The 27,095-nt window shown below is 44.5% G+C and overlaps 1 protein-coding gene across 1 annotated transcript in view; it reads left to right on the forward strand.

Annotated features, from left to right (window-relative positions):
• The window catches only part of LOC138526129 (amine oxidase [flavin-containing]-like), a 569,128-nt gene that overhangs the window by 236,159 nt on the left and 305,874 nt on the right, over positions 1-27,095 (forward strand). The window contains exon 3 of the mRNA XM_069636504.1: positions 19,929-20,066. Within this exon, the coding sequence (XP_069492605.1) occupies positions 19,929-20,066 (138 nt within the window). The remainder of the gene's footprint in view (positions 1-19,928; positions 20,067-27,095) is intronic.

Genomic DNA, 27,095 nt, shown 5'->3' on the forward strand with positions numbered 1-27,095 from the left:
TTACAGAATAAGTTTGTCTCAAGATGCAAACACGTTTATAAGATGATGGGTACATTATTACATTACTGTATGAAGACCTCTTCTTGATTTGTTAAATATGAATGTATTGCTGAGCTACAGTGGTAGAGTTATATGCCAGAAAAATAAAACTGGAAAAGCATTTCTAATATTGAAACACTTGTGTATAGGCGCGTTATAAATGCCATATCATACCATATTTACAGAAAGTGTAGTCGGAGAGATCATACTTGATTCTTCAAACCTCTAAATGGTGTTCTTATTCCTTGTCCTTGCCTCTCCAAAATTACAACTATCCATCTGAGAAAGATGCCAAGACTTATGCTCAAACTCATCCTATCAGATCACCTCTTTTTTTGTGTGATCTCATTAGGAATATGACGTTAAGGGTAAAAATATGTGGTATTTTATAAAGTACCGTCTAATTATGTGTTTGAAACACATGAGATATTTACTACTTGAGCTACATAGAAAGCACTGCACGACGTAAATATTTTACAAGAGAGCACCCAAAACGTCCATTTCATTAACTCATCGTTCCACCCTTTGTCTTCAATGATATAGGACCGATAGTTGTGCAACATGCTGTCTATTATTTTGCCTCAAGGTGTCATTCAAAAGTGATCAAGACGCCTGATCATGCATGCCTTTTCCACAGTGCACACAGTGTCACCATTCTCAGCCACAGAGCAAAACATTAGAACTCTCACTTGGGGAGAAGCAAGCTGCCAAAAGCGCTGCGTCCAAGCCCCATCACCGATGCTCTCTTTTTTACTTTAGCCATTTAACAAATGTCCACAAGGATCACATGATGGCATCACTTTATGCTGGCTGAACCATGTCATCTTTTCCAAGATAAAGCTACATATCGGAGATGCAATCCTACTTTATGTTTATGTCTTGACAATGACCGGTCTAGTGACAGGTTCAGGTCGTCATGTTGTCATCAACAAACATGTACTAGACAGTAGGCACATAAAACATGAGGGCGTGTTTGTGATTTGTACCATAGAAGGGCTGCATAATGAGGCAAAACTCATATTTATTGCCTCGGTTCGTCCACCTTTGATCAATCAGTGCTCTTGTTCCCAATGTTTTGTTTCTGGGAGTGCTATCCAACAAATGCATTTTGTGACATGGTGGCAACCATGACCTTAACAAGGGTGAAAGGAGTTCTGCGCATATGATGCCTTGTCATCATCAATAAACATGTACTAGACAGCAGGTACTTCAAACCTGACGTACATATTTGAGAAGGGCATGTGTGGCAGAGGGGATCCAGTTGAGTGGCATGGGACCCACACTGTAAAAGGGCATAACTAAGTAAAATGCATAGATATTTCCATATCTGAAGGTCTATAATTCACTTGAATCACATGGTACAAATCACTTAAAGTGTGTGTGTGTGTGTGTGTGTGTGTGTGTGTGTGTGTATGTATATATACATATATTTCTGAGGCTTGTGGAATCTGCTTGGATCACATGCTGTGCGTAGGCCGACATCTAGTGGAAGCTGCAGAGTATTACAGTTTGTTTTTCGAAACTCGAAAAATGGGCGTCGACACAGGGCGTGCCAGTAATACTATCCCTAGTGTGACGTCCACTGTACCCAAGATCCCTCACGTGTCTAGGATCCTCAGATTGTTTTTTTCCGGCATACTGGTCAGAAGCATTTTGCGGAGTCCCCTGGCCTTAGCCATACTTTTGCTAAAATATTGATTAATTTACATCCTTTCCCCATCCCAACGTCGAATTTCGACACTCGACGCCGGCTTGGAGAAGAAATCGACCGTCGGCTGCTGCACGACGGATTTGGGCCTCGGAAGGCCTCTTGCATCGGCCCGGGCCTTGGAAGGCCTCTGGCCTCGGCCCTGCAAGTAGGGAGAGTGAGGGGTTGGACATACTCTACACTCTTGGTATATAGGTACACCTTATACATTTCCTACACTTACCAGCCCGCTGCCTCAAGGTGCGTATGGAGGGTACCCCTTTTAAATTCTGCCCCAAGTGCAATCGCAAATACCCTTGGGTCGACAGGCACGCCACGTGCAATCTCTGCTTGCCGAGGGACCACCCCGAAGCGAACTGCAGAGCGTGTAGTAGGTTTAAACCTAAGACACTTAAGGACCGTTCGACGAAGCGTTGGGCCCACCACGCCAGGCAGGCGGCCATGGCAGTGGAGGGCGCCTTCAGCGATGGCAGCGATGCCGTGCTTTCGGACGGCGAGGGCATTACGGCGTCACAAGCACCTCACACACCACTCACACAAAACACACGAAGTCCAACCGAGACTCGACGACGTCAAGTTCTCGGAAAGAGGCACAAAAAGAATGGTCTGAATCGGTGTCCTCTGGGCGTTCTCGATCGAGATCGCCGCATGACTCCAGGCAATCATCCACTCTTGCCAAGAGTGCCTCGCTCCCTAGGCTAACAGAAGTTCGATCGTCGGAGGACGAAGACGACTTCCACCTCCAGGCCGCCAAGATCAGCGCGGCCCCACGTTCGAAAGACAGGGACTCTACCCCCGATCCTCAACGCCAGGCGTCGAAAACCTCCAGAGCCACAAAGGGACAGGGAAAACACTTTTCCACTCACGGGGAGGTGGGAAAACAGCAGAAGAAGCAGCCACTGCACTCTTCCACACCTGTGAAACACTCCACTCATCCTAAACAGACAGACAAGACCAGGTCTGCTGATATTTCTAAAACCAGCAAATCTACTCAAGATAAATCTCCTAGACTTTCTGAGAGAGTCATTCCCAGTTCCAAAAAATGGTCGAGTGATGACATAGATAGGGTCATGTCAAGGATGTCTTCTTTGGCAGACTTTTATGATAAAAATCCAGACCACTTCCTTTCATATAATCCACAAGGGGCTACACCCTCAGGCTCTAATGATCCTATCCCCCCGAGTAAGAAGCCCCGGTTTGAGACACCGATGAGGTCTGCAGACTCCTTCGAGGTACAACCATACTCACGGCCATACTCACTGTATCAAGGAGAGACTTCCTTTGGTGAGGACCAAGATTTTGGCATGGTAGAAGAGCAAACCGGGACGGGCTACTATGGGGATGATGAGGACCAAGAAGAGGAAGAGGAAGACCCTGAAACCTATAGAGTAGATTCTCCGGTAGAGAAAGAAGCCCCGGTTACCGACTCCCCTGTCGATAACCAACCTCTCCTGAACGAGGTTCTAGCACGAGCAGCAGAACATTTCCATATTGACACCCACGGTGTCTAGGAAGAGAGGGACTTTGCCGAGGAGTTAGTGGGAGAAAGGAGGCTTGTTGCCCAGACCATCCCTATCCTTAAGTCTATTCAGCGAAGAATAGACCCGTCCCTGGTGAACCCGAACCTCACCAGAGCAGTCGATCCCAGAGTTGAAAAACTTTTCAGGGCAGCCCAGTCTGACCCTCTCTATATAAGAGGACATCTGAAACCAGACTCCCTGGTTGTCACTAACACTCGTAAGAGGGCGGGAACACCCTTGTCATCGTCCGAAGCTCCTCTAGACAAGGAGAGCAAAAAACTATATGGTTTCGGCAGGAAAGTAGCCTCAACGTCCGCCTATCAGGCAAGGTTTGCAAACTCCACCACCCTGTTGGCCAGCTACAACTGCCATCAGTGGGAAGAAGTCGCGGCACTCGTAGCCTCTGCACCAGAACCCTTAAAGGGCCAGTTAGCACGAATTTCCGCAGAGGGTAGAGCCGTGTCTGGTTGCATTTTAAAAGCAACTTTTGACGCCGCGGACAACGCAGGCAGATTGATAGCAGAAGGTACTGTTATCAAGAGGCATGCGTGGTTACGGCAGTCTGGTTTTAAGGCAGAAACCCAGGCATCATTGTTGGACAAATCGGTGGAAGCCGATCTGTTGTTTGGGAAGGCGGTCGGGGACGCACTGAAGAATGCCATGGACGAATACGAAACACTCAAGTCCCTTGGCCAGTTAACCAATAAACCCCCTAACCAGAGAGGGAATAGTAATTTTCGTCACCCACGCGGCCACAATTCCCAGAGAGGATCAAACTATTCCCAGGGTCAGGGTACACAGTGGAACAACAACAGCCAACAGTCTACCCAGGGTTACGGCAGGGGTAATAGGAGAGGGCGTGGTAAAGGCAGAGGCAGCCCCAGTAAAGGAGACGGCACGCCTCCACCAAAGCAGTGAAGCTCAGTTCAGGGTCCCTTCTCACGCAACCCCAGTAGGGGGACGCATTTCCAACTTCACCCAGGCTTGGGAAGGGATCACATCAGACAGATGGGTGCTGTCAACAGTATCCGCAGGGTACTGTATAGAACTACTGCAGCGTCCCCGGAACCATCCTCCACGACAAAGAGTACACTCTTTAGAACATCAGAATATTCTCCTCGAGGAGATCGCCAATCTGCTAGCAAAGGACGCGATAGAACTCGTCCCGGGACACCAGGTAAACAAGGGTATTTATTCAACTTACTTCCTTGTGCCAAAAAAAGATTTGACAATGCGCCTAGTATTGGACTTACGGCCTGCCAACAAGTATGTCAAGCCCCAAAAGTTTCGAATGACTACGCTACAAGAGGTAATCCCCTCCTAAAAAAGGGGGATTACATGGCAACCTTGGATATGAAAGATGCCTATTTTCATATTTCCATGTTCCCAGCGCACAGAAGGTACTTGCGCTTCAAGGTGGATAGTCGGCACTACCAGTTCAAGGTACTGCCCCTCGGGATAGCTTCGGCACCAAGGGTATTCACCAAGGTACTGGCGGTGGCGGCTGCACACCTACGCAGGGAGGCAATCCCGGTGTACCCTTATCTGGACGACTGGCTCATAACGGGGGAAACCCCAGTAATTTGCAGAACAAACATTCAAAGGACTATCGACCTCCTCCACGAATTAGGCTTCTCAATCAACGAGAAAAAGTCAAGTCTGGTGCCAAGCACCTCCAAACAGTTCCTAGGAGCAATCCTAGATACTCAAGAGGGGTTGACATTTCCTTCAGAGGAAAGAATTTGGGATATATTACTGCAAATTCCGCAATATCAGTCTGGTCACCAAATAACGGTATGCAAAGCAATGCGTTTGCTGGGCATGATGGCGTCATGTATTTACCTGGTCCCCCACGCGCGCCTGCGGATGCGTCCCATGCAGGAATGGTTGGCGAAACAGTGGTCTCAGGCAAGTGGTCAGTGGGACGATCTAGTGGTCGTTTCGCCAACACTAGTACAAAGCCTTCACTGGTGGACAAGAGAGAATCTTGCACAGGGGAAACCCTTTTACGATCCCGAAGTACAGGCAGTAGTCACTACCGATGCATGTCTGACGGGGTGGGGAGCTCACCATCTCCACCACACAGCTCAGGGTCTCTGGTCTCCCTCAGTGGCCAAGAACCACATCAACCTGCTAGAGCTTCTGGCAGTATTCAGAGCGCTTCAAGTGTTCGAGCCCCACCTACTAAACCTGTCAGTGCAAATCCGGACGGACAGCACGACAGCCATGTTCTACCTGAACAAGCAAGGAGGGACTCGTTCGCCAAATCTGTCCAAGCTTGCCCAGAAAATCTGGATATGGGCACTCAGACGGAACATCTTCCTGTCATCACAACATGTTCCAGGGGAGCTCAATTCCCTAGCGGATGCTCTGAGCAGAGACTCCCTCCCAGAGGAACACGAATGGGTTCTACACAGAGAGGTCGTAGAAGATATCTTCTCTCAGTGGGGTTTCCCCAATATAGACTTATTCGTCACAAGCGAAAACAGACAATGCCCAGGATTTGCATCCAGGTTCCCCCAACCAGACTCCCAGGGGAACGGCCTGTGGATGAACTGGTCAGGGATGTTTGCGTACGCTTTTCCACCAACTCCTCTCATCAGGAAGGTGGTCAACAAGATGAACAGAGAGTCGATGACGCTCGTCCTAGTTGCTCCCATGTGGGCAAGACAACCGTGGTTCCCACACCTACGCAGGATGGCGGTGTGCGAGCCCATCAAACTTCCGACCTGCTACAACCTACTGTCCCAGCACCAAGGTCAAACAGTGCATCATCAACCCAACTCAATGAACCTGGCAGCATGGCTCCTGAAGTCATAGAGTTTGGACATCTCAATTTACCACAGAGGTGTATGGACATCCTAAAGGAATCTAGGAAACTAAACACAAGGCACTGTTACTTTGACAAGTGGAAGAGATTTGTTATCTGGTGCCAGAGTAGACAAATCAACCCAGTTGATTGCACTCCTTCCATTATTGTTACATACATGCTCCACCTGCTAGATGCAGGATTGGTTTTTAACTCACTGAAAGTACACCTGGCAGCCCTGTCGGCATACACCACTTCCCATAACAAGGTCTCGTGGTGGAAAGTACCAGTAGTTAAAGCCTTCATGGAAGGAGTAAAGAGACTTCACCCTCCTATTTCAAACCCACCACCAGGGTGGGACCTTAATGTGGTGCTATCTAAGCTCATGGGCCCCCCTTTCGAGCCCATGCATAAAAGCAGTCTCAAACACCTGACTTATATAACGGCCTTCTTAGTAGCTATTACTTCTATAAGAAGGGTTAGTGAAATTCAGGCTCTGTCAGTGCAGGATCCCTTCTTTACTGTCCATAAAGACAAACTGGTTTTACACACACACCCTAGGTTCTCACCTAAGTTTATATCTAAATTCCACGTAAACCAGTCCATCGAGCTTCCGGCTTTCTTCCAGGACCCTCAAAGCTCTGCTGAGGTGAAACTACACACCCTAGATGTGCGTAGGGCGGTCCTCTACTATGTAAATAAAACCAGACCGCTAAGGAAAACAGATCAACTGTTTGTCTCCGTAGCTACAGGCAGAGAGGGGGATCACGTCTCTAAAGATGCCATCTCGAAGTGGATTATTAACTGTATCCAGCTGTGTTACTCACTCTATGAAAGAACTCTGCCTTTCACGCCAAGAGCCCACTCTACTAGAGGCATTGGGGCCACTCTGGCTTTCATCGCAAATGTACCCCTTGACACCATTTGCAAAGCAGCTACTTGGAGCTCTATTCACACTTTTACTCAGCATTACTGCATTGACACCCATTCCAAGGCAGATACACAAGTGGGACAAGCGGTTCTAAGACACTTATTTGCTCATGACCCTTCTCACATCCCACCTCCTTCTTGAGGTACTGCTCGCTAATCTATGCACAGCATGTGATCTAAGCAGATTCCACAAGCCTCAGAAGGGATAGATTACTCACCGTAATCGTATTTCTGATGCTTGTATCTGCTTAGATTCACATGCGACCCACCCTTCCTCCCCTCTGAGAGAAGGCGCATGGTTGCTTGTAGTCTTACCTTTCTATCTATCTGCTTGGATTATCTGTACTCACGCTACTCCTCATGCTACCTCATGTCAGAAAAAATACAATCTGAGGATCCTAGACGCGTGAGGGATCTTGGGTACAGTGGACGTCACACTAGGGATAATATTACTGTCTATTAAAAAGTTATTAAATTCACTGAAAAAGGTTGCTAAAGGGACATTATGGGTAAGTTGCACTAATCAAAATCTATGAAATTTGTTGAAAAAAATGTTGTTAAAAGAATGTTATCTTCCTATGGGTTGAGCAACTTAACCATAACTACAGGGTCGCTACCGCTACTGCAGACTGCAGACCCTGTAAAATATTTATATATATAACATTGCATTTGTGAAACTAATCAAACAATCTCTGGGGATGTGAGGGATGATGAGGATGGGATGGAATATAGCCTTAAAAAGCCAAACAAAAGGGCGTTTTTCTTCTCCAATTCCCGAGAACAGTCTAGGGTAGTCCTGTGATGTTCAAGGACATATGAGATGTTCGGGGTGTGTATGCTTAATTCAGCATTACAGGGTTGGTGAAAAGAAGTTTATGGATGGCTTATAACTTTGGTGCCACTCAATGAAACTGCACGACATTCTGGAATTTACTTCTAGACCTGACTCTGAATGATTCTGCAAAGTGTGTTGCTGTTGTGTGAAGAGCGAACAAAATTAAAGGGGGGTCCCAAAATATTGTAAAGGCTTTTAAATGTAGTGCCATTTGACGAATCTGCACAAAAGTTTGCAAAAAGATTTTCGATCTAGATAGGAATGGTTTGCAAAGTTTGGTGGGATTTAATCAAGAGCGGCCAGAATTAGAGGGGAAGTCTTAAAATTCTTATATGGCTTATAACTTTCTTGCTGTTTCAATAATGTGGACAAAGGTTTTCAGAAAGAATAATGACATAGCCTTTGAATGTTTGTGCAAAGTCTGAATGGATTATTTTATCAAATGGGGGCTAAGTTATATGACTATTGTATATATGTACATTTTGACACGTTTGAAAAAATAAAACATGTGTGGATTTGCAGCAAACATGTGTAAAGAGCACTGGAAAGGACCTGAAAGCATGGTTTTGCAAATGTGTCTGTTTTATTTTTTGAAAATTATCATAATTTAGGTACAAAAAATTGTGATATACCTTTGACCCAGATTGACCCGGAGGGTCTGGCTACTGGCCATGCCCATGAGGGACTGGCAATAAAGTTAAAGTTGGCGTGGCCACCAAGGACCGGCTATGTGGTAAAGGTTTTCGTAGTTGGCATAGGTTTGAATGGGAAAAGAAAATCTGGTTGTGGGTACAGGGTAAAGTGCTGATGGGATTTCAGCAAATATGCATTAGGAGGGTCAGCAAGAACTTGAAAGCATGGTTTTGCAAATATGTCCTGTGCTTTATTTTTTTGAAAGTGTGAAAATGTAAGTACACAACACAGTGATATAACATTGGTGCCTGGTCAATGGGCCTGGCAGTCAGAAAGGAGAAATGTGTTCTTTAATTTGCTCTTTGGGGCATGCGGCATGGCTGAAGCAGTATGTTTGAAAAGGAAAAAATATTCTGCTTGCGGTTACAGCCTGAAGTGGTGGACTAGATCACAACAAACTTGTGCGACAAGCATTAGCAAGGACCTGAAAGCATGTTTTTGGAAGTATGTCTTTTGTTTTATTTTTCGAAAGTGTAAGAATGTAAGTAGAAACACTATGCAAATATGTACTGTGATTTGCTCCTTGGGAAATTCAGCATGGCCAAAGCCCATGCCCCATGGATTTGGAGACTGGACATGGTTGAAAGCCATGAGCACTGGCCATTGGTTACATTATTAGGGTATAGTGGACACTGAGCTAGGATGCAGGGTAGGTGCAGTGAATAATAGGGGTAGTTTGTTGGGGTCATGGTGGAGCCTTATGCCGTAGGCAATTGAACAATGATTTCCATCCCCGGCATGCACTGCTCATAACAACAGACATAAGTATGTGTTGCAAAGAATTTGTATCTTAAAGGAGTTTTATAGGTCATTCATATATATGAAAAGAGGAATTATTAATAATTTATGTATAGTGATGTAACACCATAAAACATTTTCACTTATAAAAACCCATTAAATTGACAGAAAAAACTTTGTTAATGGGATGCTATGGTTAAGATGCATCCCACCTTTGGGACTTGTCTGCTCCAGTAGTTACCCAGTGGCCTTCCACCTTGGCATACCTTGATATTTCCCTCCTGAGTTCTCATGAGCATTTGCCCATCTGTACTGCCCATTCTATTTATGCACTTCTGTAACTGCATAATACACATGAGCATTTATAGGAGCATTGTGTACAATTCTTTTGAGACTGTTTGAAAGCAGGCATTGAGGGAGGGTTACAAATATAAATTAAAAAGGGTAGAAGGGCTGCCCTGTGCGCTGGTGTGCACATGCCATCCGGGTCTTTTAATGATCCATGGCGTGGAAAGGGGACTGTTGAAACTGTGGGTAGTGATAAAGGTCCATCAATTATGTTCCTTATTGTATGCTAGAGAAAAGTATTTGGAACAGAAAATAGTTTCTGTCATTTTATATTTTTCTTTAATATAGAATTGTTCATTAGCACTGTGGGTGGGGGAGCTAGCCATCAGCTGGCTAGAAACATGGGCTTGAACCACCGGTACAAGCGCGCGTTCCAAGCCGCCTGGCTCTCGCAACCGTCATCTTCCTCCCCACCCTCCATCCCAATTTTGTTTTTCACCCCTATTTTACTTCTTTGGGTGTCGCCGCTGCATTCGCTCCTTCTCTTTACCTCCCGCAGGTCGCCATGGAAAGGGAAGAGGGGCTCCATACGGTGGCCATCCATGGTGGCCATCTTGGAAAAGTATTTTAGTTTTTGACACATTTGTGATGTCATCTTTGATGTCCTGGGTGTTAGTCTTAGCAGTGCACGGTGGTGGCGCGAGTTATGGTTGCTTAGCTTACCATAACTGGCGAATTTCTGGAGTTTTTCAGTTATACTTGAAACCATAACGTCCCTTTAACAAAGATTTTTCATTGAATATATATATATATGTAGATGAATCTTGCAATGCCGTCGCTTCTCCCCAAGAGGGGGAGCCTTCCCGGGGGACGTGGGGTCGCTACCCAATAGTCCATCAGGGGGTGGTAATCAGCAGGAGGATCCCATGGGAGGGGACCCCCTCTGTGGGAGAGGTGAAGACTATCGAGGGAGAACACAATATGTTAAACACTATGCCTCAAGACACTGTTCTTCAAACATCAGGAATAGGGTCCAATCACCCCCACCCTCTCTGTCTCCTCATACATAACAACCCTGTATACCAGGTAGATGATACTGTGACGAGGAAGAGTGAGTATGGATGACTACAAAAGTACTGACACGAGGAACAGAAGGGCAATGAAGTGCAATACATGGAACCATTACAAACATTCTAGCTATCCGAGGCTTGAGAGTGAAGCTACCATAAAAACTGACGAAGGACTCTCCTTGGTGTCATTCTGGCCCTAGAGGAGCATCGAGCTGGGGAGCAAAGCTGCGCAGTGAGGACCTACTGGGGGAGACCAAGAAGGAAGAGAAGAGTCAAGACTTACCCAAAGGCTGGGGAACCCGACATCTGGTGGCAGGAAGGCAGCCATCCGAGTGGTCCAGGTGGGACCCGATGTGCAGAGAAACCTATGTGGCCCGTGAAAGCCAAGAGCAGACTGCGAGAGCCCAGGGAAAGCCGGAGAAGCTTGCCAGTGTTGCAGAGAACTGGAACCCTTGCGGACCAAGATGAAAGGTATGCAGAGAGGGTCCAGGAAGGCACTGGGAGACCCCAGAGCCGGTACTTGGGTGGACATGCATAACCATCTTCCATGTCCTAGTGGGACCAAACAGAGAGATCAAATAATGATATTTTGGGTGAGAGAGCACCCCAGAGAGACCAGAATAGAGGCCTGATAGGATAGTGAGCCAGGTCTAATTAAGAGGCACTATAAACTAAGAAAGGGGTCTTGTACCCAAATAATGAGAAAATAATGTGAGATAACACCTGGCAGGTTAGTGAACTGGGCTTAAGTAAGATGCATTACAAAGCTGAGAAGGGCGTCTGAGACCCACATAAGGAGAAGAGAAGGCCAAGGGATGAGAAGAATCTCCTTAGGCAAAAGACAGAAGAGAAGTCCTGGGGAAGAGAAATATATAGATCCTTTGACACAAGATAAGAAAAGACCAGGGGAAGAGAAAGCGATCCTTTGGCACAAGTTATGAGAAGACCAGAGGAAGGAAGATATATGCTTTGGGAGAAATGCAGACACTATTGATGCTATTGAATGATAGCCCAATAAAAGGCTTGTGGAAGGGGGATAGCTTCCCAATCTTGGGTTTAGAACTATACTTTATTTTTAAATTTTATTTTATTTATTGTGCACTAGCCAATTTGACTTTTAACACATTTCAACAGTAATGAAAGAAAGAAAAAAAGCAATATACAATCCAACAAAAATTAACATATTCTAAATACATTTCAACAGTACTGAAAGAGAGAGAAAACAAAACAATATACAATCCAACAAAAATGGACATATTCTAAATACAAAAGCAATAAACATCCTAAATAAAAGAAAAAAAGAGAAAAAAGCAAAAAACAAAAAAAAACAGAAATTTGAATCACTAATAACAATTCAATCTAAAACTAACTTCAGTTCCCTTAAACACCTTCCAACCTCAAATGATAAGGCTGACTTATTATTTGTGTATAGTTTTAGAACTATACACAAATCACCTGAGAAGATCTGGGAAACAATACAGAAAAGTCAAAGTGACGGCTAACGGAAGAAGGATATTCCCCCATTATTCATGAACTGCCTAAAGTCATCCCAGAGGAGGGAGTCATCCTGTTGGAGTCAGGATGCAGCCTACTTTATACATTTCTTTTGAAGTGTCAGGGAAGGAAATAGATTTGGGACATAGGACAGTGGACAGTTTGTTTTTGACAGACATTCTGATGCCATTCTTAGTTTTGTTTGAGGCAGGAAAACAGGGAGGGTTCTTTCTTATTTTCTGTTAAATAATAGTCTGTGCCACTAAGCATGCCACCTCTGTGTCCCGTGTCTATACCTGCACCTTTACTATATATATGTGTACATATATATATATATATATATACAATATATCTAAGGTGAATAAAGTTAGCACAACAAAACCCTTGAAATTTAGTGAAAAATCTGTAGATAAAGTACCAGTGTAACACAACAATCTCCTCAAAATGAGCAGATGTTGAAAGCTATGCCACCATGACTCGGAGCTGCCCGCTGTGTAGAATTGGTACATTTTGGGAAACTTGTTTGCTATCATCTCCCCTGGTATATACATTCAAAGTGTTACACCATGTCCTAAAAATGCTTTGCATCTTTTTGTGCTGCTTGACTCAGCTAAAGCTATCATTGTCCGGATCAGGGTTATTGGGTGTGGGGGGTGGGGTGCATGTATCATGCTCAGGATAATTCCCTTAAGGACAGAAGCATCCAAGTAATCATGTTACCACCTGTGCATTGCTGACCCCTGGCCCACAGTAATCTGGCACTCCTTGTAGAAATGTCCACATAGCAGTACTAAACCGAAAGCACTGACTTCTGTCTTTGAGCATCTCTTTCATCATCAGTGTTTTGTATCAGGGATATAGAAGTAGCCTATGTATACAATTCTACAGGTACTTTCCAATGCTGCAGCATCTCAGTGCTCAGTCTCGTCGTTAATACACCATCATTGAGAGCACACACTCAAACCATGCTGATACTCCAGAACAGAAGTCAAACACATTCAGCACCATTCTGGGACAAGAGGGGTGGAGGGGGCTGATCCAACACCAATTATTTAAAAATACACTATAATAAAAAGATCGTTGATGTTCAACATCTATGAAATCCGTACAACCAATCTACACAGTGTTTCCACCAATTACATGCATCATTTTCAAACCATCATTTCTCTACAAACGATTGCCGGCCTCACATATCATTAGTAGTCCATGTGAGTATACATTTATTTTGTGGCAACAACAAAAAAAAACGATTTGAAACGAGGCTTGACTAATAGCATGTGCTGGCATTGCTACAGATGTGTTACATGCCATACATTTGAATTGCTCTTTTATGAGAATAGACTTTTTCCAACATTCATTTCTCAATGGTGTGTGTCAAAATGGTGGGACTCTGAATAGAGTTTTGAATCGGTGACAGTGCAAGGACAGAGGTTGCCCACTAGGCCACGTTGCTATGTTATTAGGATTCATACTGTGCTCTGTTTCCACTGGTGCACCATCTCTTTGTCCTAGAGGGGTACCGAAGCTGGAGGAGGGTCATAGAGAAGCATGCTGACATTGAAAGACAGTCTTGAGTTTGCAGTATCTCCTGTAGGTACTGCTCTATGCATGAGCTCCTAGGAACATTGTGTGCAAGAACGCACACATGATACCAGGGCAGGAACAGGTACACATTGATTATCTCTCTTTAGGAGACGTACTTCCTGAGATGGGGAGGGGCTCAGACATTATCATATGGACAAGGTGTGATCTGTCCACACAGGGGTTCTCCTGCAGCCCGGACGGAACCACCTCAACTTTCAACCGCTATTTGCACTACAAAAAGGTAATAAGGGGAAGGTGGCTGGCTTTCTGGAGCAAGGTGGCTTTGACTCGTATGTAGCCTCATATTTACGACTTTACACAAGTTGGTATGATTTGGCTCAAAGATTGAGCTTGCATACTTTTGTAGCTAGTTCCCAAAGCTTTACAAAGGTACATGTTTTATCCTTGAGGCCTCCCGTGGGTTGCCTGGTTATGTTCTGCCTTCTTATGACTGCTTGAAACCCACACTTCCCTGACCTGACTATTGCTAGGCCATTCCATCTCCATATTTCCTGCCTTATCTTGACACATTAGCGCCAATGTAGTCTCCAGCTTTAACCTCGCCTCTTCATTACCTTTCCAACATTTTTTGTTTGTTTGTACATGCCATGGATTCTAGTGACACACATGCTGCTCATGGTCTCCATCTTTGTCCAGGCATCCTCAATGCCATTTCTCCCTTTTGTCTGTGCATGTTCTCTCTTGTGACATTCTAGCCCTCCAATCCAATTGAGCAGGATAGCTCTCCTGTCTGAAGCTTGACACTGTAGGTTGCAGTATGTTCAATTATGGGGAATCCCTCTGCTGTCCGAAGCCAGATCCTGTTTGAGTGAAGCTTCCACCGCTGTGCCTCATGTTGTACATGTTCTGTTTGCGGGAGGCTTGCCCTGCTGTACCTGTTCTGTGGGAAGAAAGCTTGCCCTGCTGAGGTCAATACCATAACATCTTGTGAGTGAGGCTTCTACTGCTGTGACCAGCGATGTACCTCTTCGTTGTGAGGGTGCATTTTCTCTGCTGAAGTCCATGATGTAACAGTGTGTGAGTAAAACCTACAGTGATGTGGTCCATGCTGTACCTCTTCTGTCCGATTGAAGCTTGCACTCCTGCGCAGATTCTGTGTGAGGGACACTTGCTCTGCTGTGACTCATGCTGTACCTATTCTGTTTGAGGGACGCTAGCCCTTTTGTGATCCATGCTGTAACACTGTTGGTGGAGCATGCCCTATTGTGGCCCATGCCATACCTTTTCCATGCGAGTGTTGCCTACACTGCTGTGCCTGTTGTGTGAGGGAAGCTTGCCTTATTACTGTGGCCCATGCTGCACCATTCCGTCTGAGGGAAGATTGCCCTGCTGTTACATTGTATGAGTGAAGCTTGCACTACTGCGGGGGCCCATGCTGCACCTGTTCTTTGTCAGTGAACATTGCCTTGCTGTAGCACATTTAATACCTGTTCTGTGATGATGAGGGAAGTGCTTGTCCTGCAGAGCCTAGACAGTACTTGTTCTGTGTGGGGTAAGCTTTCCCTGTTGTGGTCCTTGCTGCATGCTGTACTAAATGCCATATGAGTGAAGCTTCTACCCTACCTGTTCTGTTGGAGGGAAGCTATCCCTACGATGCCCCTTGCTGTGCCAGGTTTTATGTGAGTGAAGTGTGGCCCATGCAGTGTCTGTTCTGTGCGAGGAAACTTGCCCTAGCGTAACACAGGCTCAGTTCCTTGCGGTGGAAGCATGCCCCGCTGTGGCCCATGCTCTACCTGTTCTGTTTTGTTATAATATTAGGATTTATACCACGCTCCGCTACCATTTGCATGGCCTCCAGGTGCTCTGGTGGATCTTGATGCATTCAGACCAATAGCACCCTGAGCTCTGCGTGCAGGTCATTTTCTAGGTGTTCTGTTTCAAGAGCATAGGAGCATTTGTGTCCGAAGAGCAGCCTCATGTGTCTAGGATGCATTGGCTCGGATGTTGCATGCAAGCTGGTTGTAGGGGGGTGGTGTACATATAGCAGATCATAACATGACAGCGAGGCATTCAACCAGGCATGGCATTCATCACAAAGCATTAGAAGTCCTAGAACCACATGGAACAGGCATGCCATCCTTGTGTCCTCTCCATGCTCCTACCACTAGCCTCTTGCAGACCATTCCCATTTGTTTTTCTCACATTCCTACACAATGGGCCTCATTACAAGTATGGCGGTAAGGCAACAATGGTGCTGGTATCGCTACCGGCAGCGTTGCTACCGTACTGCCATACTACGAGATATGCTCGTGGGTCTTGCTCTGCCTGCCAGGTCTGACCTGGCGGGCACTGCTGCACCCGAGAGCACAACTCGTGGATGAACTTTGCCAGTACATCCAAGCTCCCCATTCCCATTCAGCCATATGGGGCTGAATGGGGATGGGGAGTCCCTTATTGCCAGCACCCACGAATGGGCAATTACCGGGCCCACTGACCTCGGCATGACCCGGTAATTGCCCATTTGCGGCTGCCATAAAATCACTGGTCCGGCGGCAGCCATGCCTGTGTTACAGGCACGGCTACCGCCAGACCCTTTTAAAAGTAGGCCCAATGTTTTATTTTGCACTTAGTCTTTGGCAAGCTGAATGGCTGTTGCTCCCATACTTAATCTGCGCAAACTTAAGTAAAAGTTCTTGCTCAAGAGGTTGGTGGAGAAGTACGAATTGTAAAAGAAATTAAACTTGAGGAGTCTATTTAGGAAAATGATTTCTGAACTGAAGCGACTTTTGAGAGGGTTTCCTATGAATCTGAAATGTATGACAGTATAATGTTAGTGGGGGCTTTTTGTGTGGCTGGTGTCTTGTGACCCACTTTATGTCTTCTGTTTCTTTCAATGATGCTCTCAGCAGAAATGTGCTTGGTATTTCTTACAATATACATTTCAAATAATAAAAGAAAAAGTATTTCAGTATGCCACGTTGAACTTGCGGCCCATTTAATAGTACCCCGGCATTCCATCGTTTGCCAAATGTTGCATTTATTGGATGCTGCATCTCATGTAACACGTCGTTGTCACACGTCACTGCACCTAGTCATCCTCTTAGCTACCTTTATAAATGTACTTTGCCATGAGTGTATTGATTCAGTTTAGGTGCCCTGCACAATTCCTCACACGGTTTGTGCCCTCTCCTTCCGGATTGTTTCACTCCGAACCCAAATAGCACATTGTTTCTCCATTTCCTCCGCTGAGTTGCCACTGACTGCTTGATGCTTGTCCTGGCCCAATCCGGCCATCATGTATTTTCCCTTCTCCAGTGCCCCACCACTATTACAAGTTCCATTCTATATCTAGGGTGGGATCCATTTCCAAATATAATGTACATCTGTACAGTATAATTGGAAACTGTCGCTACTGACCCAAAACGTGTACGGTAAACGCCTGAGAAGCAAGGAGACCAGCATCCCCAAGGGTATTATCCTTATTCGTTAGAAGGCAGGATAATCCGTTCTACAAATATTTTCAGTAATGCCGGGTATGTAAACTCTGACCACAAAAGTGATGGGTGGAAGGTTTCGAATGAATCTAAACCACTGGCAATTGCTCTGGGCAAACTTCCACACCACCGTTTTTTAGCCCGTCTGCGCCATTGCAAAAGGGGACCAGCCATGTGCAAATCAGTCAGCTGCTGCCGCCACCGAAGGTAGCAGCCCAGCCCGAACTGCTAGGCCAGGTCCCCTCTGCACAGAAAACCAAGCAACCCCAGACATGTTTCGGCCTTGTTGGACCTCCTCAGTGAGGTGCAGCCTGGTTCCCTGTGGCGCAGCGAGCAAGGGACCCACGTCTGGGCATACCCTCTCTCACAAGGAGAAACAAACTGACCACAAAAGTGATGGGTGGAAGGTTTCGAATGAATCTAAACCACTGGCAATTGCTCTGGGCAACCTTCCACACCACCGGTATGTAAACTCTCTCATATCAAAGTAAAAAGCACAATATTTAACTTGAAATTGCACCTTTTTCCTCTTGTAATTCCGTATGCAGGGATTGAATGCAATTTACAAAATGAAGAATACCCAAGTAAGAACAATTTCACAAATACTAAAAATTATATATTTGGAAAGAGGTTGTGGTGGTGAAATCCAGCAGACATTCAACATTAAAGAAATCCTATATTTCTTTAGAAAACAGAATGTGCTTTTTTAAAACAGCAATCACTGCATATATTCCATTGGCGTTCACTTTGGTGGGTCTTCTCTCCTATGTCATTTTAGGGGCTGCCACGAAAAGTGATAAAAGGCTCTTTGTAAAGCTGCCTCTGCTTTTCCCATGGTGGCCATCTTGGTGTGGTTACTGTTTTCTGTAAATGAAATATGCTCACCCAAGAGTGTTTTTCATCAAAGAAATAACATTGGGGGCTTTTTAGCGGCTTGCTAATGGCAAAAATTACCCTGTAATGGTCTGCTCTATCTGACAACTGCAACGCCAGTCTAGAAAATGGACCTCCCTTTCTTGCACAGGCCTTTTGTGTGGGCTGGCTGGCTGTTTGTCAGCCTGTACAGCCCACTCCCAGGTCTTAAGTTTCAAGATATCACAATTATTGTAATATTTAGAGATAGCCTGTCAGCTGTCTCTGGTCGCAATCCATAACTAATGTTATAGCCTTATGGATTCAGCTAATTGAAACCCAAGCAACGAGCAGAGTGCAACACCTGAAGAGGGGAGCAGGCAGACAATTATCTTTGGTAGGCAACATTAGCCTTGGGTGAGGGCCGATGAGGTGTGATCATGGGCTTTTAGGTGGTAAATTAATCTAACAGGTTTGTTCTGGGTTTGATGTTTCGTGAGGGAGTAGTGGAAAAGGTCAGTTTAAAGTGTTTGTGCATGGCCAATCTTGTATACGAAGATGGCTCCTATTACAGAAGTTACATGGTCGATGTAGTTGAACATCGTAATATTGTGGATCAACTTCAGCAGAACATTACAGGATTTGATGAGCTGGTTGATCCGATTATCTAATATATGTTATTTGTCAGCGGTGTAATCCTATTGTTCAAATCAATTTGGAAGGAATAGGCACTGGGCCCAATTCTTAATACCAAGGGTTGGAGAAAGATAATTAGTGTGGTCGGCTAAAGACGAAGATTTCATATTTGATCCCATGCAGGGTTGTCCAACTCCAGGCTTCGAGGAATCCTGATGGGTTTTCAGATATCCCTCATTAATATTCATGAGAAAACATTTGCATGCATTTAGACTCACTGTATGCATATTTATCTCATGAATATTAATGCGTGGTATCCTAAGAATCTGGCATGTTTCCGGCCCTCGAAGCCTGGAGTTGGACAACCCTGAGGGTGTGTTAGTTGAAGCTCTTCCATCCGAGTATCACTTTGAGGCAGTAAGGCAGAGAGACAAAGGGCACATTCTTGGTGTTGAATGTTGTGCTGATAGCATGTCTAGTCCTAGCCATCAGTTGGGCGCCATGAACCTACATATGGAATTCAAGAATGAAGAACATGACATTATACTTAAATTGTCTCTTTTAAGTATTGGAAAAGATGGGGGATAGTGCAGAATTTTGAGGGACTCCTCATTTGGGGTAACTGCTGTGTTATAGGAAATGGCAAAGTTTTATTTGGTGAAATCTACCAATAAAGGACGGTGCTAGCCAAGCAAGAGCTGTGTCAGGAATGCTGAATCAGTCAAAGAGACATACAACTTACACAGAGTATAACATATTCGATAGTGTCAAATATTATTGACAGTTCTGAGTGGGGCAAGTTGGTCATTATCGAATTTCTAATATGTATATTGGGAGTGATTAAATTGAGCTTTGTTCAGGGAGCGGTTCCAGTGATGTCCTATGCACTTATCTGGCCTTGCATTCGGAGACATCCAATTGTCTGTTCCTCTCTCCGCATTTCAATGAATGCACAATTGCTACATTAATCAATTTAATTGGAACTTTATTTTCTTTTGCAAATTACATTTGTATTTAATCAAAACATTTTACACTTCAATGTATGTTTTCTAAATATAGTTGGTGTTTTCAACTTATTTCACATGTCTGTATTGCTTCACTGCGTGCACATACATGCTGTCAGGTATCATTGTGTTTTGTTACTCAACATACAGGCCTGTGTATATGGCAATGCAGAATCATCTTAATGTATTTTTATTTATTTGTGCTATGTAGCATATTATATGCCATTGCTTATATAAATGCCTTCACACACATTTTTGTTATTTCTCAATAAGAATAAATATGTCAAGTATGTGGACCTTGGAGGAGCCTATGTGGGACCGACCCAGAATCGTATCTTGCGACTAGCCAAAGAGTTTGGTGTGGAGAACTACAAAGTAAATGAAGATCAACGCCTGATCCATCATGTGAAGGTAGGACATTATCCGAGTTTGGGCATGAGGGGACTAGATGTTTGCACCTGAGTTTCTCATCTAGCCCAAACAAAAAGTAAAGTTTCATGGTAAGCAGAGATTGCCTTATCGAAATTGGCAAGCGGATGTTCAGTCTGCAATGGAAGTCTTTGAACCATCGAGCAATTCTGCACACTTTGCAATGACCGTCATCATGATCATTCCACGATCATTTTAAATCTGGCTTTGTTACATTTGGATAGGTTGGAAATATGAGAAACATTCTGAGCTGCTCAGGTAACACTAAAGTTGTTCTCACAATGGCCCTCATTAGGACCCAGGCGTTAAGGGGTTTACGGCGCCGTAAACGGCGCCGACCCTTAACGCCTGATTCCAAGGTCCCTTTGCGGGAGGGTGATTTTAACGCCTGCTTTTTGCAGGCGTTAAAACCCATGCCGCAAAGGGACCTTGGTGCTAATTACGCCACCGTAATTTACGGTGGCGTAATTAGCGCCTTTCCCCATTCCCATTATGCCCTATGGGGCAAAAATGGGAATGGGGAAGGGTAAAATGGGAAATGGGGATTTACCGCCCCACTCACCTTGGAATGGGGCGGTAAATCCGCCATCCACCATGGTGTAAACGTAGTTTACACCATGGTGGTAAGGGTACGACCCAGGCGATAACTTACCGCCTGGGTCGTAATGAGGCACAATATGTGCCATCCTCAAATAATGGTAATGAGAGTGTGCATAAAAAAGTGAGCTGAGCATTGTGAGCTGAGCAAAATGCACAATCAGAATGAACAGTGAACATGTAACAAAGGGGACAATACAATGGGCATGTGACATAAGGGGCACTCTTCCATAGCTACATGTCTTAAACCTCTTCGTAGAGGCCTCTGCTTTAGTTTTCAAATACTTCTAAGCAGCAACCCCATACACAGGACCTAAATGTGGCTTCATTCAGTAGCCTCAAATACCTTTTGATCTACTAGTTGTATTTTCACATGTTCCCGCCACATCTCAGCACTCATAGCTAGTCATTCCTTCGATGGACACGTCTGAAACAATGAATGAACCGATAAAGTACAAGCTGACAAGATGGCCCCTGGATTTCCTGATGAAGATTGTCTGTAGTCCTCGATTATGAAGTCAGTGAAAACCAATGGTGTCTTTACTTTGCATATACCACTTTCTAATTTTTTTTAATGTGCAATCAGCCTTGAAAAAGGGGCTTGTCCATGAAAAATGTGTTGACTTGTACTTTATTTTGTCATACACCGAAAATAAAGGCTATTTTCTCAACACATAAAGGGAGTGTATCTCACAACAGAATGAATAGCTATGACAGCTATGAGTCGGAGTGAAGGTGACCCCATTTCTGTTTCTATCCTACCTGGAAGCATTGGCAGGTTCTCACCCACTTTACGATGTCTCATGATGCCAACTTAAACTGTCTGTCTGTTCAAACACACTGGTCAACCAGAGCAGGCTCAGCGCCTAGTTTATCTTTGTTAATACAAACGTTCATATTTGTTTTTAATCTGCCTATGACGTAAGGACACCAGCTACATCCAGCACTTAATGGTATGAACTGTCGGAAAAATGTATTCATACAAATATTTTTTACTAAACATTCCACAAACTTTAAACTTTGGAGAATAAATAAGCAGAAGAATATTGCCTGGAAGCAAGTCAGAACTTACAGCCATGCTAATAAATCGCCCACCTTGTCATGCAATGGTTACTTTGGCTATACCCCTTAACCTCAGAATGGAACCTTCGTTCTGGGCCTTTAGAGCCGAAACGATGTCCTGGCTTGCTAACAAGAGTTGCTGAACTGTTTGACTAATCACTGTATCTCACGTGTACTGTACGTCACTGTGTATCTACTTTGCGACCATCATGTAACCCTGGCCACTTGAATTTATCGTTTTTTTCCCCATTGTTCCTGTATAGTATAAAAATGCATGTAACGTCCTGTATTTGTTCTAAGTCTCTGGCCCCCAGTTACCTCAGGGTTCGGCGCGCGGTATAAATACAGAAACTAAACTAAACTAAACTAAACTTGCAAAAGACGTGGCAACCAAGGCAACCCACATCTATGATTAATTACATGATGTGAGTGCAGAAGGATGCATGCCTCCCTTCATCTGTGAACAATGGAATCCATTATCGAAAGAAGAGGTCTGCCAGAAGTCAATATAAAAGTATTTTACCAAAACACATTGGACTGACCTTCTTCTGGAGATACTGGCCACTTGCCCAGAAAAAAGATGTAAAGCCTCTCTACGAGAAATGTAGTTTGCACAATAAGATTCATGAAGAAGAAACGATTCTTGACCAGGGAATACTTGATGCATGAGAAGTTTAAAAAAAATGTGACTGCACGAATGGAACACAATGTTTAAGATGCACAATTCTTGGAGCCTACAGACTGCTTGCTTGTATGGTTCAAAGTCAGAAGTAATGATTTAAAATGTGTTTTTGTCAGCATTTTGAAACAAATAAAATCTGAAAGGAAATTAAATGAACAGTTGTGGAAATGTAACTGGGTTCCCCATTTTTGGGGGATTCATTGGGAAAGGTTGAACATAACATCAGAAGAAGCACATCTAGCCCACCCTGGTCTGAGATATTCCTGAGCTTGTTCACTGAGTTGGGTTAGACTGACTATATTGATTTACGCAATCTTCCATTTCACTCAGGGATTTTCACTGCCCTTAGTTGCTACTGCTTTTCAACACTTCTGTTTAAGGCACATTCAACAGTATAACGTGCCCTTCCTCATATGTTCCCATCCTCTGATATGATATGATATATGATGAGTCATTTATAACGCGCACAAGTGTGTCTATGGGGGCGACAAGACAAGGTAGGGAGACCTATGGAAGATGAAACAATGATCTTACTAGGCCTTGTATCTGTCAGATTGTGCAGGTGCAGAGGGGAGAGAGGAGAAGTGCCAGGGGGAGGGAGCAAGGGAAGTGCGGTCAGGGCAGCAATTTCCCTGAGTAAGTGTATCGGGGGATCCAGCTATGGGAAGTGCAAATAATGGGGGGGCTGTAGGGTTACAGAATGCAGCCCCTAAGTGTGCGCAGGCCCAGAGGCAGTGCAGGTGCTTGCAAGTCGTGGAGGAAGCCTGGTGCCGTTGAGGTCAGAGGGTAGCCAGGCGACCAGCTAGCACGGCAGACAGGTGGTCAACAAGGGAGAACAAGAGAGAAAACGGAAGCAAAAAGGAGGTCTTGAGCTGCAGCCGGAAGCTGAGGTGGTCCAGCTCGCCATTCCAGAGGGAGGCCCCTGCAGAAGAGAGAGATCAACCTCCAACTCTCTGCCTGGAGAAGCATCTGACCATCGGAGAGTTAGAGGTAGCCAAGTGAAGGACTTGAGAAGGAAGATGTTTAGGACAAGAGTTGGATGTAGTGAAAACCCCGGCCCCAGACAGCCTTGTGGACAATGCTAAGGGTCATGAACTTGATCCTTGCAGCCACCGGGAGCCAGTGAAGAGATTTCAGGGCTGGAGAGATATGATCCCTTGGCTTGAGACCAAGGACAAATCTTGCCGTCCTGTTCTGGATTAGTTGGAGAGGGTGGACAGTCGAGGAAGGCAGGTTGAGATGGAGGCTATTGCAATAGTCCAGCCGAGAGAGAACCAGGGCTCTGGAGACACTGAGATTCTGGGGGAAAGTTATAAAAGGAAGGATACCTCTGAGGAGGTGCAGCTGATAGTGGGACTTCTTCGAGAGATGATTATGATTTTCATGCAATTTATAGGATACAGTGCACAGTTTTCAGTTGATGGAATTGACTTGCTAAGTGTTGATGGTGTTTTAAAATTGTCAACGGCACTAAAAAAGAGTGAGGCCATTTGTAGGCAACTCAAAACAATTGATACACACTTGACCCCTGAGCTAAATAGAATCCAATAGAAAAGATAGGATGAGATCTGAGAAATGGGACCCAACGTGGTCAGTGGTATTCATTGTAGATAAACAAAAATCTTGAATGTGGCACTGAATCTCAGTACTAGGATGGCTTTCTCAAATGGAAGTAATTACAATAACTTATCATTTATATAGCGCTTTTATCCTGAAGGCCATCTGTTTTAGGAATATTATATTAATGTATGAATGTACTGTTTTATGGTAATAACCAAGGAAAGATGTGTATTGTTGTTGTATTATAATGTTACCTTTTATGGCTTTGTACTTTTATGGTTATTAATGAAAATAAGCTAAAGAAAAAACATGATATGGAACATTTGTATATACAATTATTTCTACCCAATCAAAATTGTTACTCGTTTTATCGACCTCAGAAGGATGAAAGGCTGAGTCAAACATGCCAGAATTTGAAACTGCAACTTACTGATCACACAGCAGTGAGCACTTAACCACCTCAGCTATCCTACCAGCATGTCAGCTGTCTTACCAGAATGGGAGTAGATGTATTGATGATCACCAAATGTAGCTATTGGGCTGCACATCAAACATCTTGTTTTTGAAATGGCAGACGATATATCAATTTGGATGATGCCTTGCTTAGAAAAGATTTTAACCAGCATAGAAGAAGAGGTTATGATGGTTTTAAAAATATTGGTTGCTAGACTAATGCAACCAATTAGTATAGCTTCATATGAACAGGATAGGATTAATCGAGAAGTTGGCATCACATTTGAACTTAGGGTTAGGAGATAAATCCATGGTGTGTTCATGTCGACAAGAAAAATAAATGTATTTTTATTTTACTACTAATGCCACTTATAAATCACACATTTACCACAGTCTAGTTTCTTGGTGATAAACTCGAAATGAAAGAGAAATGTTCTTTTGCTAGCAACATAGTGTGGGATACACACTTCACCCTATTTCCAAAACAGTGGAAGAAGCTGTCATAGGGAGTAAAGTGTTACTTTTATGCTGAAGGATTAGTAAATCATCATGGGTGATGCAAGGGGTAATTCTTGTAGGCTTATGGCCTACCTCTTCATGCAGGGGAAGACAAGTGGCTCTGTCCCAAGGCACCTGTTTCTCATATAACCTGGGTCTGGCAGATTTACCTGGCCATCAACGCTTCCTCAAAGCCTACCCCAGGATCATGCTCAACATGGCGAAGAGGGCCTATGTCCTTTACATGATGCTGGTCATTGTGCAGTACTGAGCCTAGGCCCAGTCATTCTTTCCCAACCTCAGATATCTATGTAGAGACCTGAGGAGCCCCTTTGGCTCAACCAGGTCGTGTGAACAGACCTCACGCTCCTAAAACAATTTGCTGTAGAGCAAACTAGCCAATTTGGCTTGTCATACATAGGCATGGAAAGGATATCACATCTTCACCACGCTCTCCCTCACCTCCATGTGACCACCAATCTACAGCCAAGGTAGTGACTGTGCACACCCTTGCTACTTGCTCATGTCAGAAAACTCTTTTAACTTCCATCACTCTCTACCTAATAGCACTTCCCCGACCTGTCTCCATTCTTCCTCACCTCCCCAATGTTGATTGCTATCAGCGTATGTCTTAAATGGTTTACACTCTTGTTCACTTGCATCCTGTAACCTTAATTTCCTTTACTGTTAGTTGCTATGAGCCAATACACCTAATTTTATATACTATGGGTCACTACCGATCTATTGCCTTGATGATTTCTATTTTTACTGTTGATCGCTAGCAGCCTATTTCCTTAATGTTGGGTAATGTTGGTTTCCACCGGCACTTATTTAAATTTTTCTGTATTGTTGGTTGGTACAGCAATGGGTCAAGCCAGGGTCTTCATGGATCCAAATGCAACCAGAAATCTGCAGTTTGCGTAGTGTGGCAAAGCAGCACTGCACGTACTTTGGTGGCTCAAGGTGGCATGAGCAGTTGATCCAGCTCGAAGATGCCTTTAGGCAACACAAACGAATTCCAGCTGATTCTGGGTTGTAGGGAGTCCCTATCCAGAGGCTCAAAGGCAAGGTGAGTCCTTATGTTCTGCACTCCATCTCCATGGAGGCTGGCTGGCAACTACAGGAGATCCTTCAGCTCCAATGAACAGGAGCCTGGTTCCATTGCATCCAACAACAGCAGCAGTCACTCACACTGTTCCCTGGGGATGGTTAGGGGACAGAGTTATCCTCTTCCTTGCATGCCTTCTGTATTCACCTCTATGGCAGAAGAATCTGGAAAGAACTGCACTTCCAGCAAAAGTCCAGAAGTGTATCCTGTTTCTTCTCTTGTTGGTCCAAAGATGAATTAAAGAATGAGGGGTACCCCTAATCTTTTAAAGGTAAATTGTCACAAGGGACTGGTCAAAAGCAAGGGGTCCAATCAATGTTGTTGTAACAAGTACCCTTTGTGATATGACATCACACCCCTTCGTACCTTGCCTGTCGAAATTGAGGGGACAGGAAAACAAAGAAAGCCCTAACATAAACCAAGATGGTGGGACCCTCTCAGCCCACCTCACATCTCTGCCTACTCAACCTCTACCCCCCTCCCATGCCAGCTTACTTTTAAGGGACTGCATGGGTCCATAGCATGTTGTGAGATTCTCTTTGTTCTGTTACTGCTACCTTTGAAGCACTAGTTTCCAGGAGACCTCTGAGGGGGACGTTCCTATGCCCCAGGGGATGGAGTTACTCTACCTGCAGCAAAATCAAAGAGGGAGCATCCTGGCTATTGTCCCACATAGCAGCTTTGGAGACAGTCAGACCAGACACAAATATACATCATTCCTGCCGTAGCTGTGCACTGCTATCAGAGTTGACCCTTGTTTAATATCAAATTGATGTGCTTTTATAATTTTGTGAATCTATTAGTCTCCATGCCAACCAGGCACGGATTATATTTACAGATTCCCGTGCCACCAGACTGACTACATTATACAATTATTATAATTTCGATAAGAGATGCAGATAGTCAAAAAGCCACCTCTGCCTGTAGGACGTTTGTTTCCCATAAGCTGCCAGAAATGCACATGTGACCTCCGAACATGCTCAATGCCATTGCAGAGCTGGTGTCATGTCTCGTATCCAGCGCCACTCTCTGTGGCATCACTGGAAGCGTA

This window comes from Ambystoma mexicanum, chromosome 7p (genome assembly GCF_040938575.1).
Source record: "Ambystoma mexicanum isolate Mex_15411 chromosome 7p, UKY_AmexF1_1, whole genome shotgun sequence".
Classification (NCBI taxonomy): Eukaryota; Metazoa; Chordata; class Amphibia; order Caudata; family Ambystomatidae; genus Ambystoma; species Ambystoma mexicanum.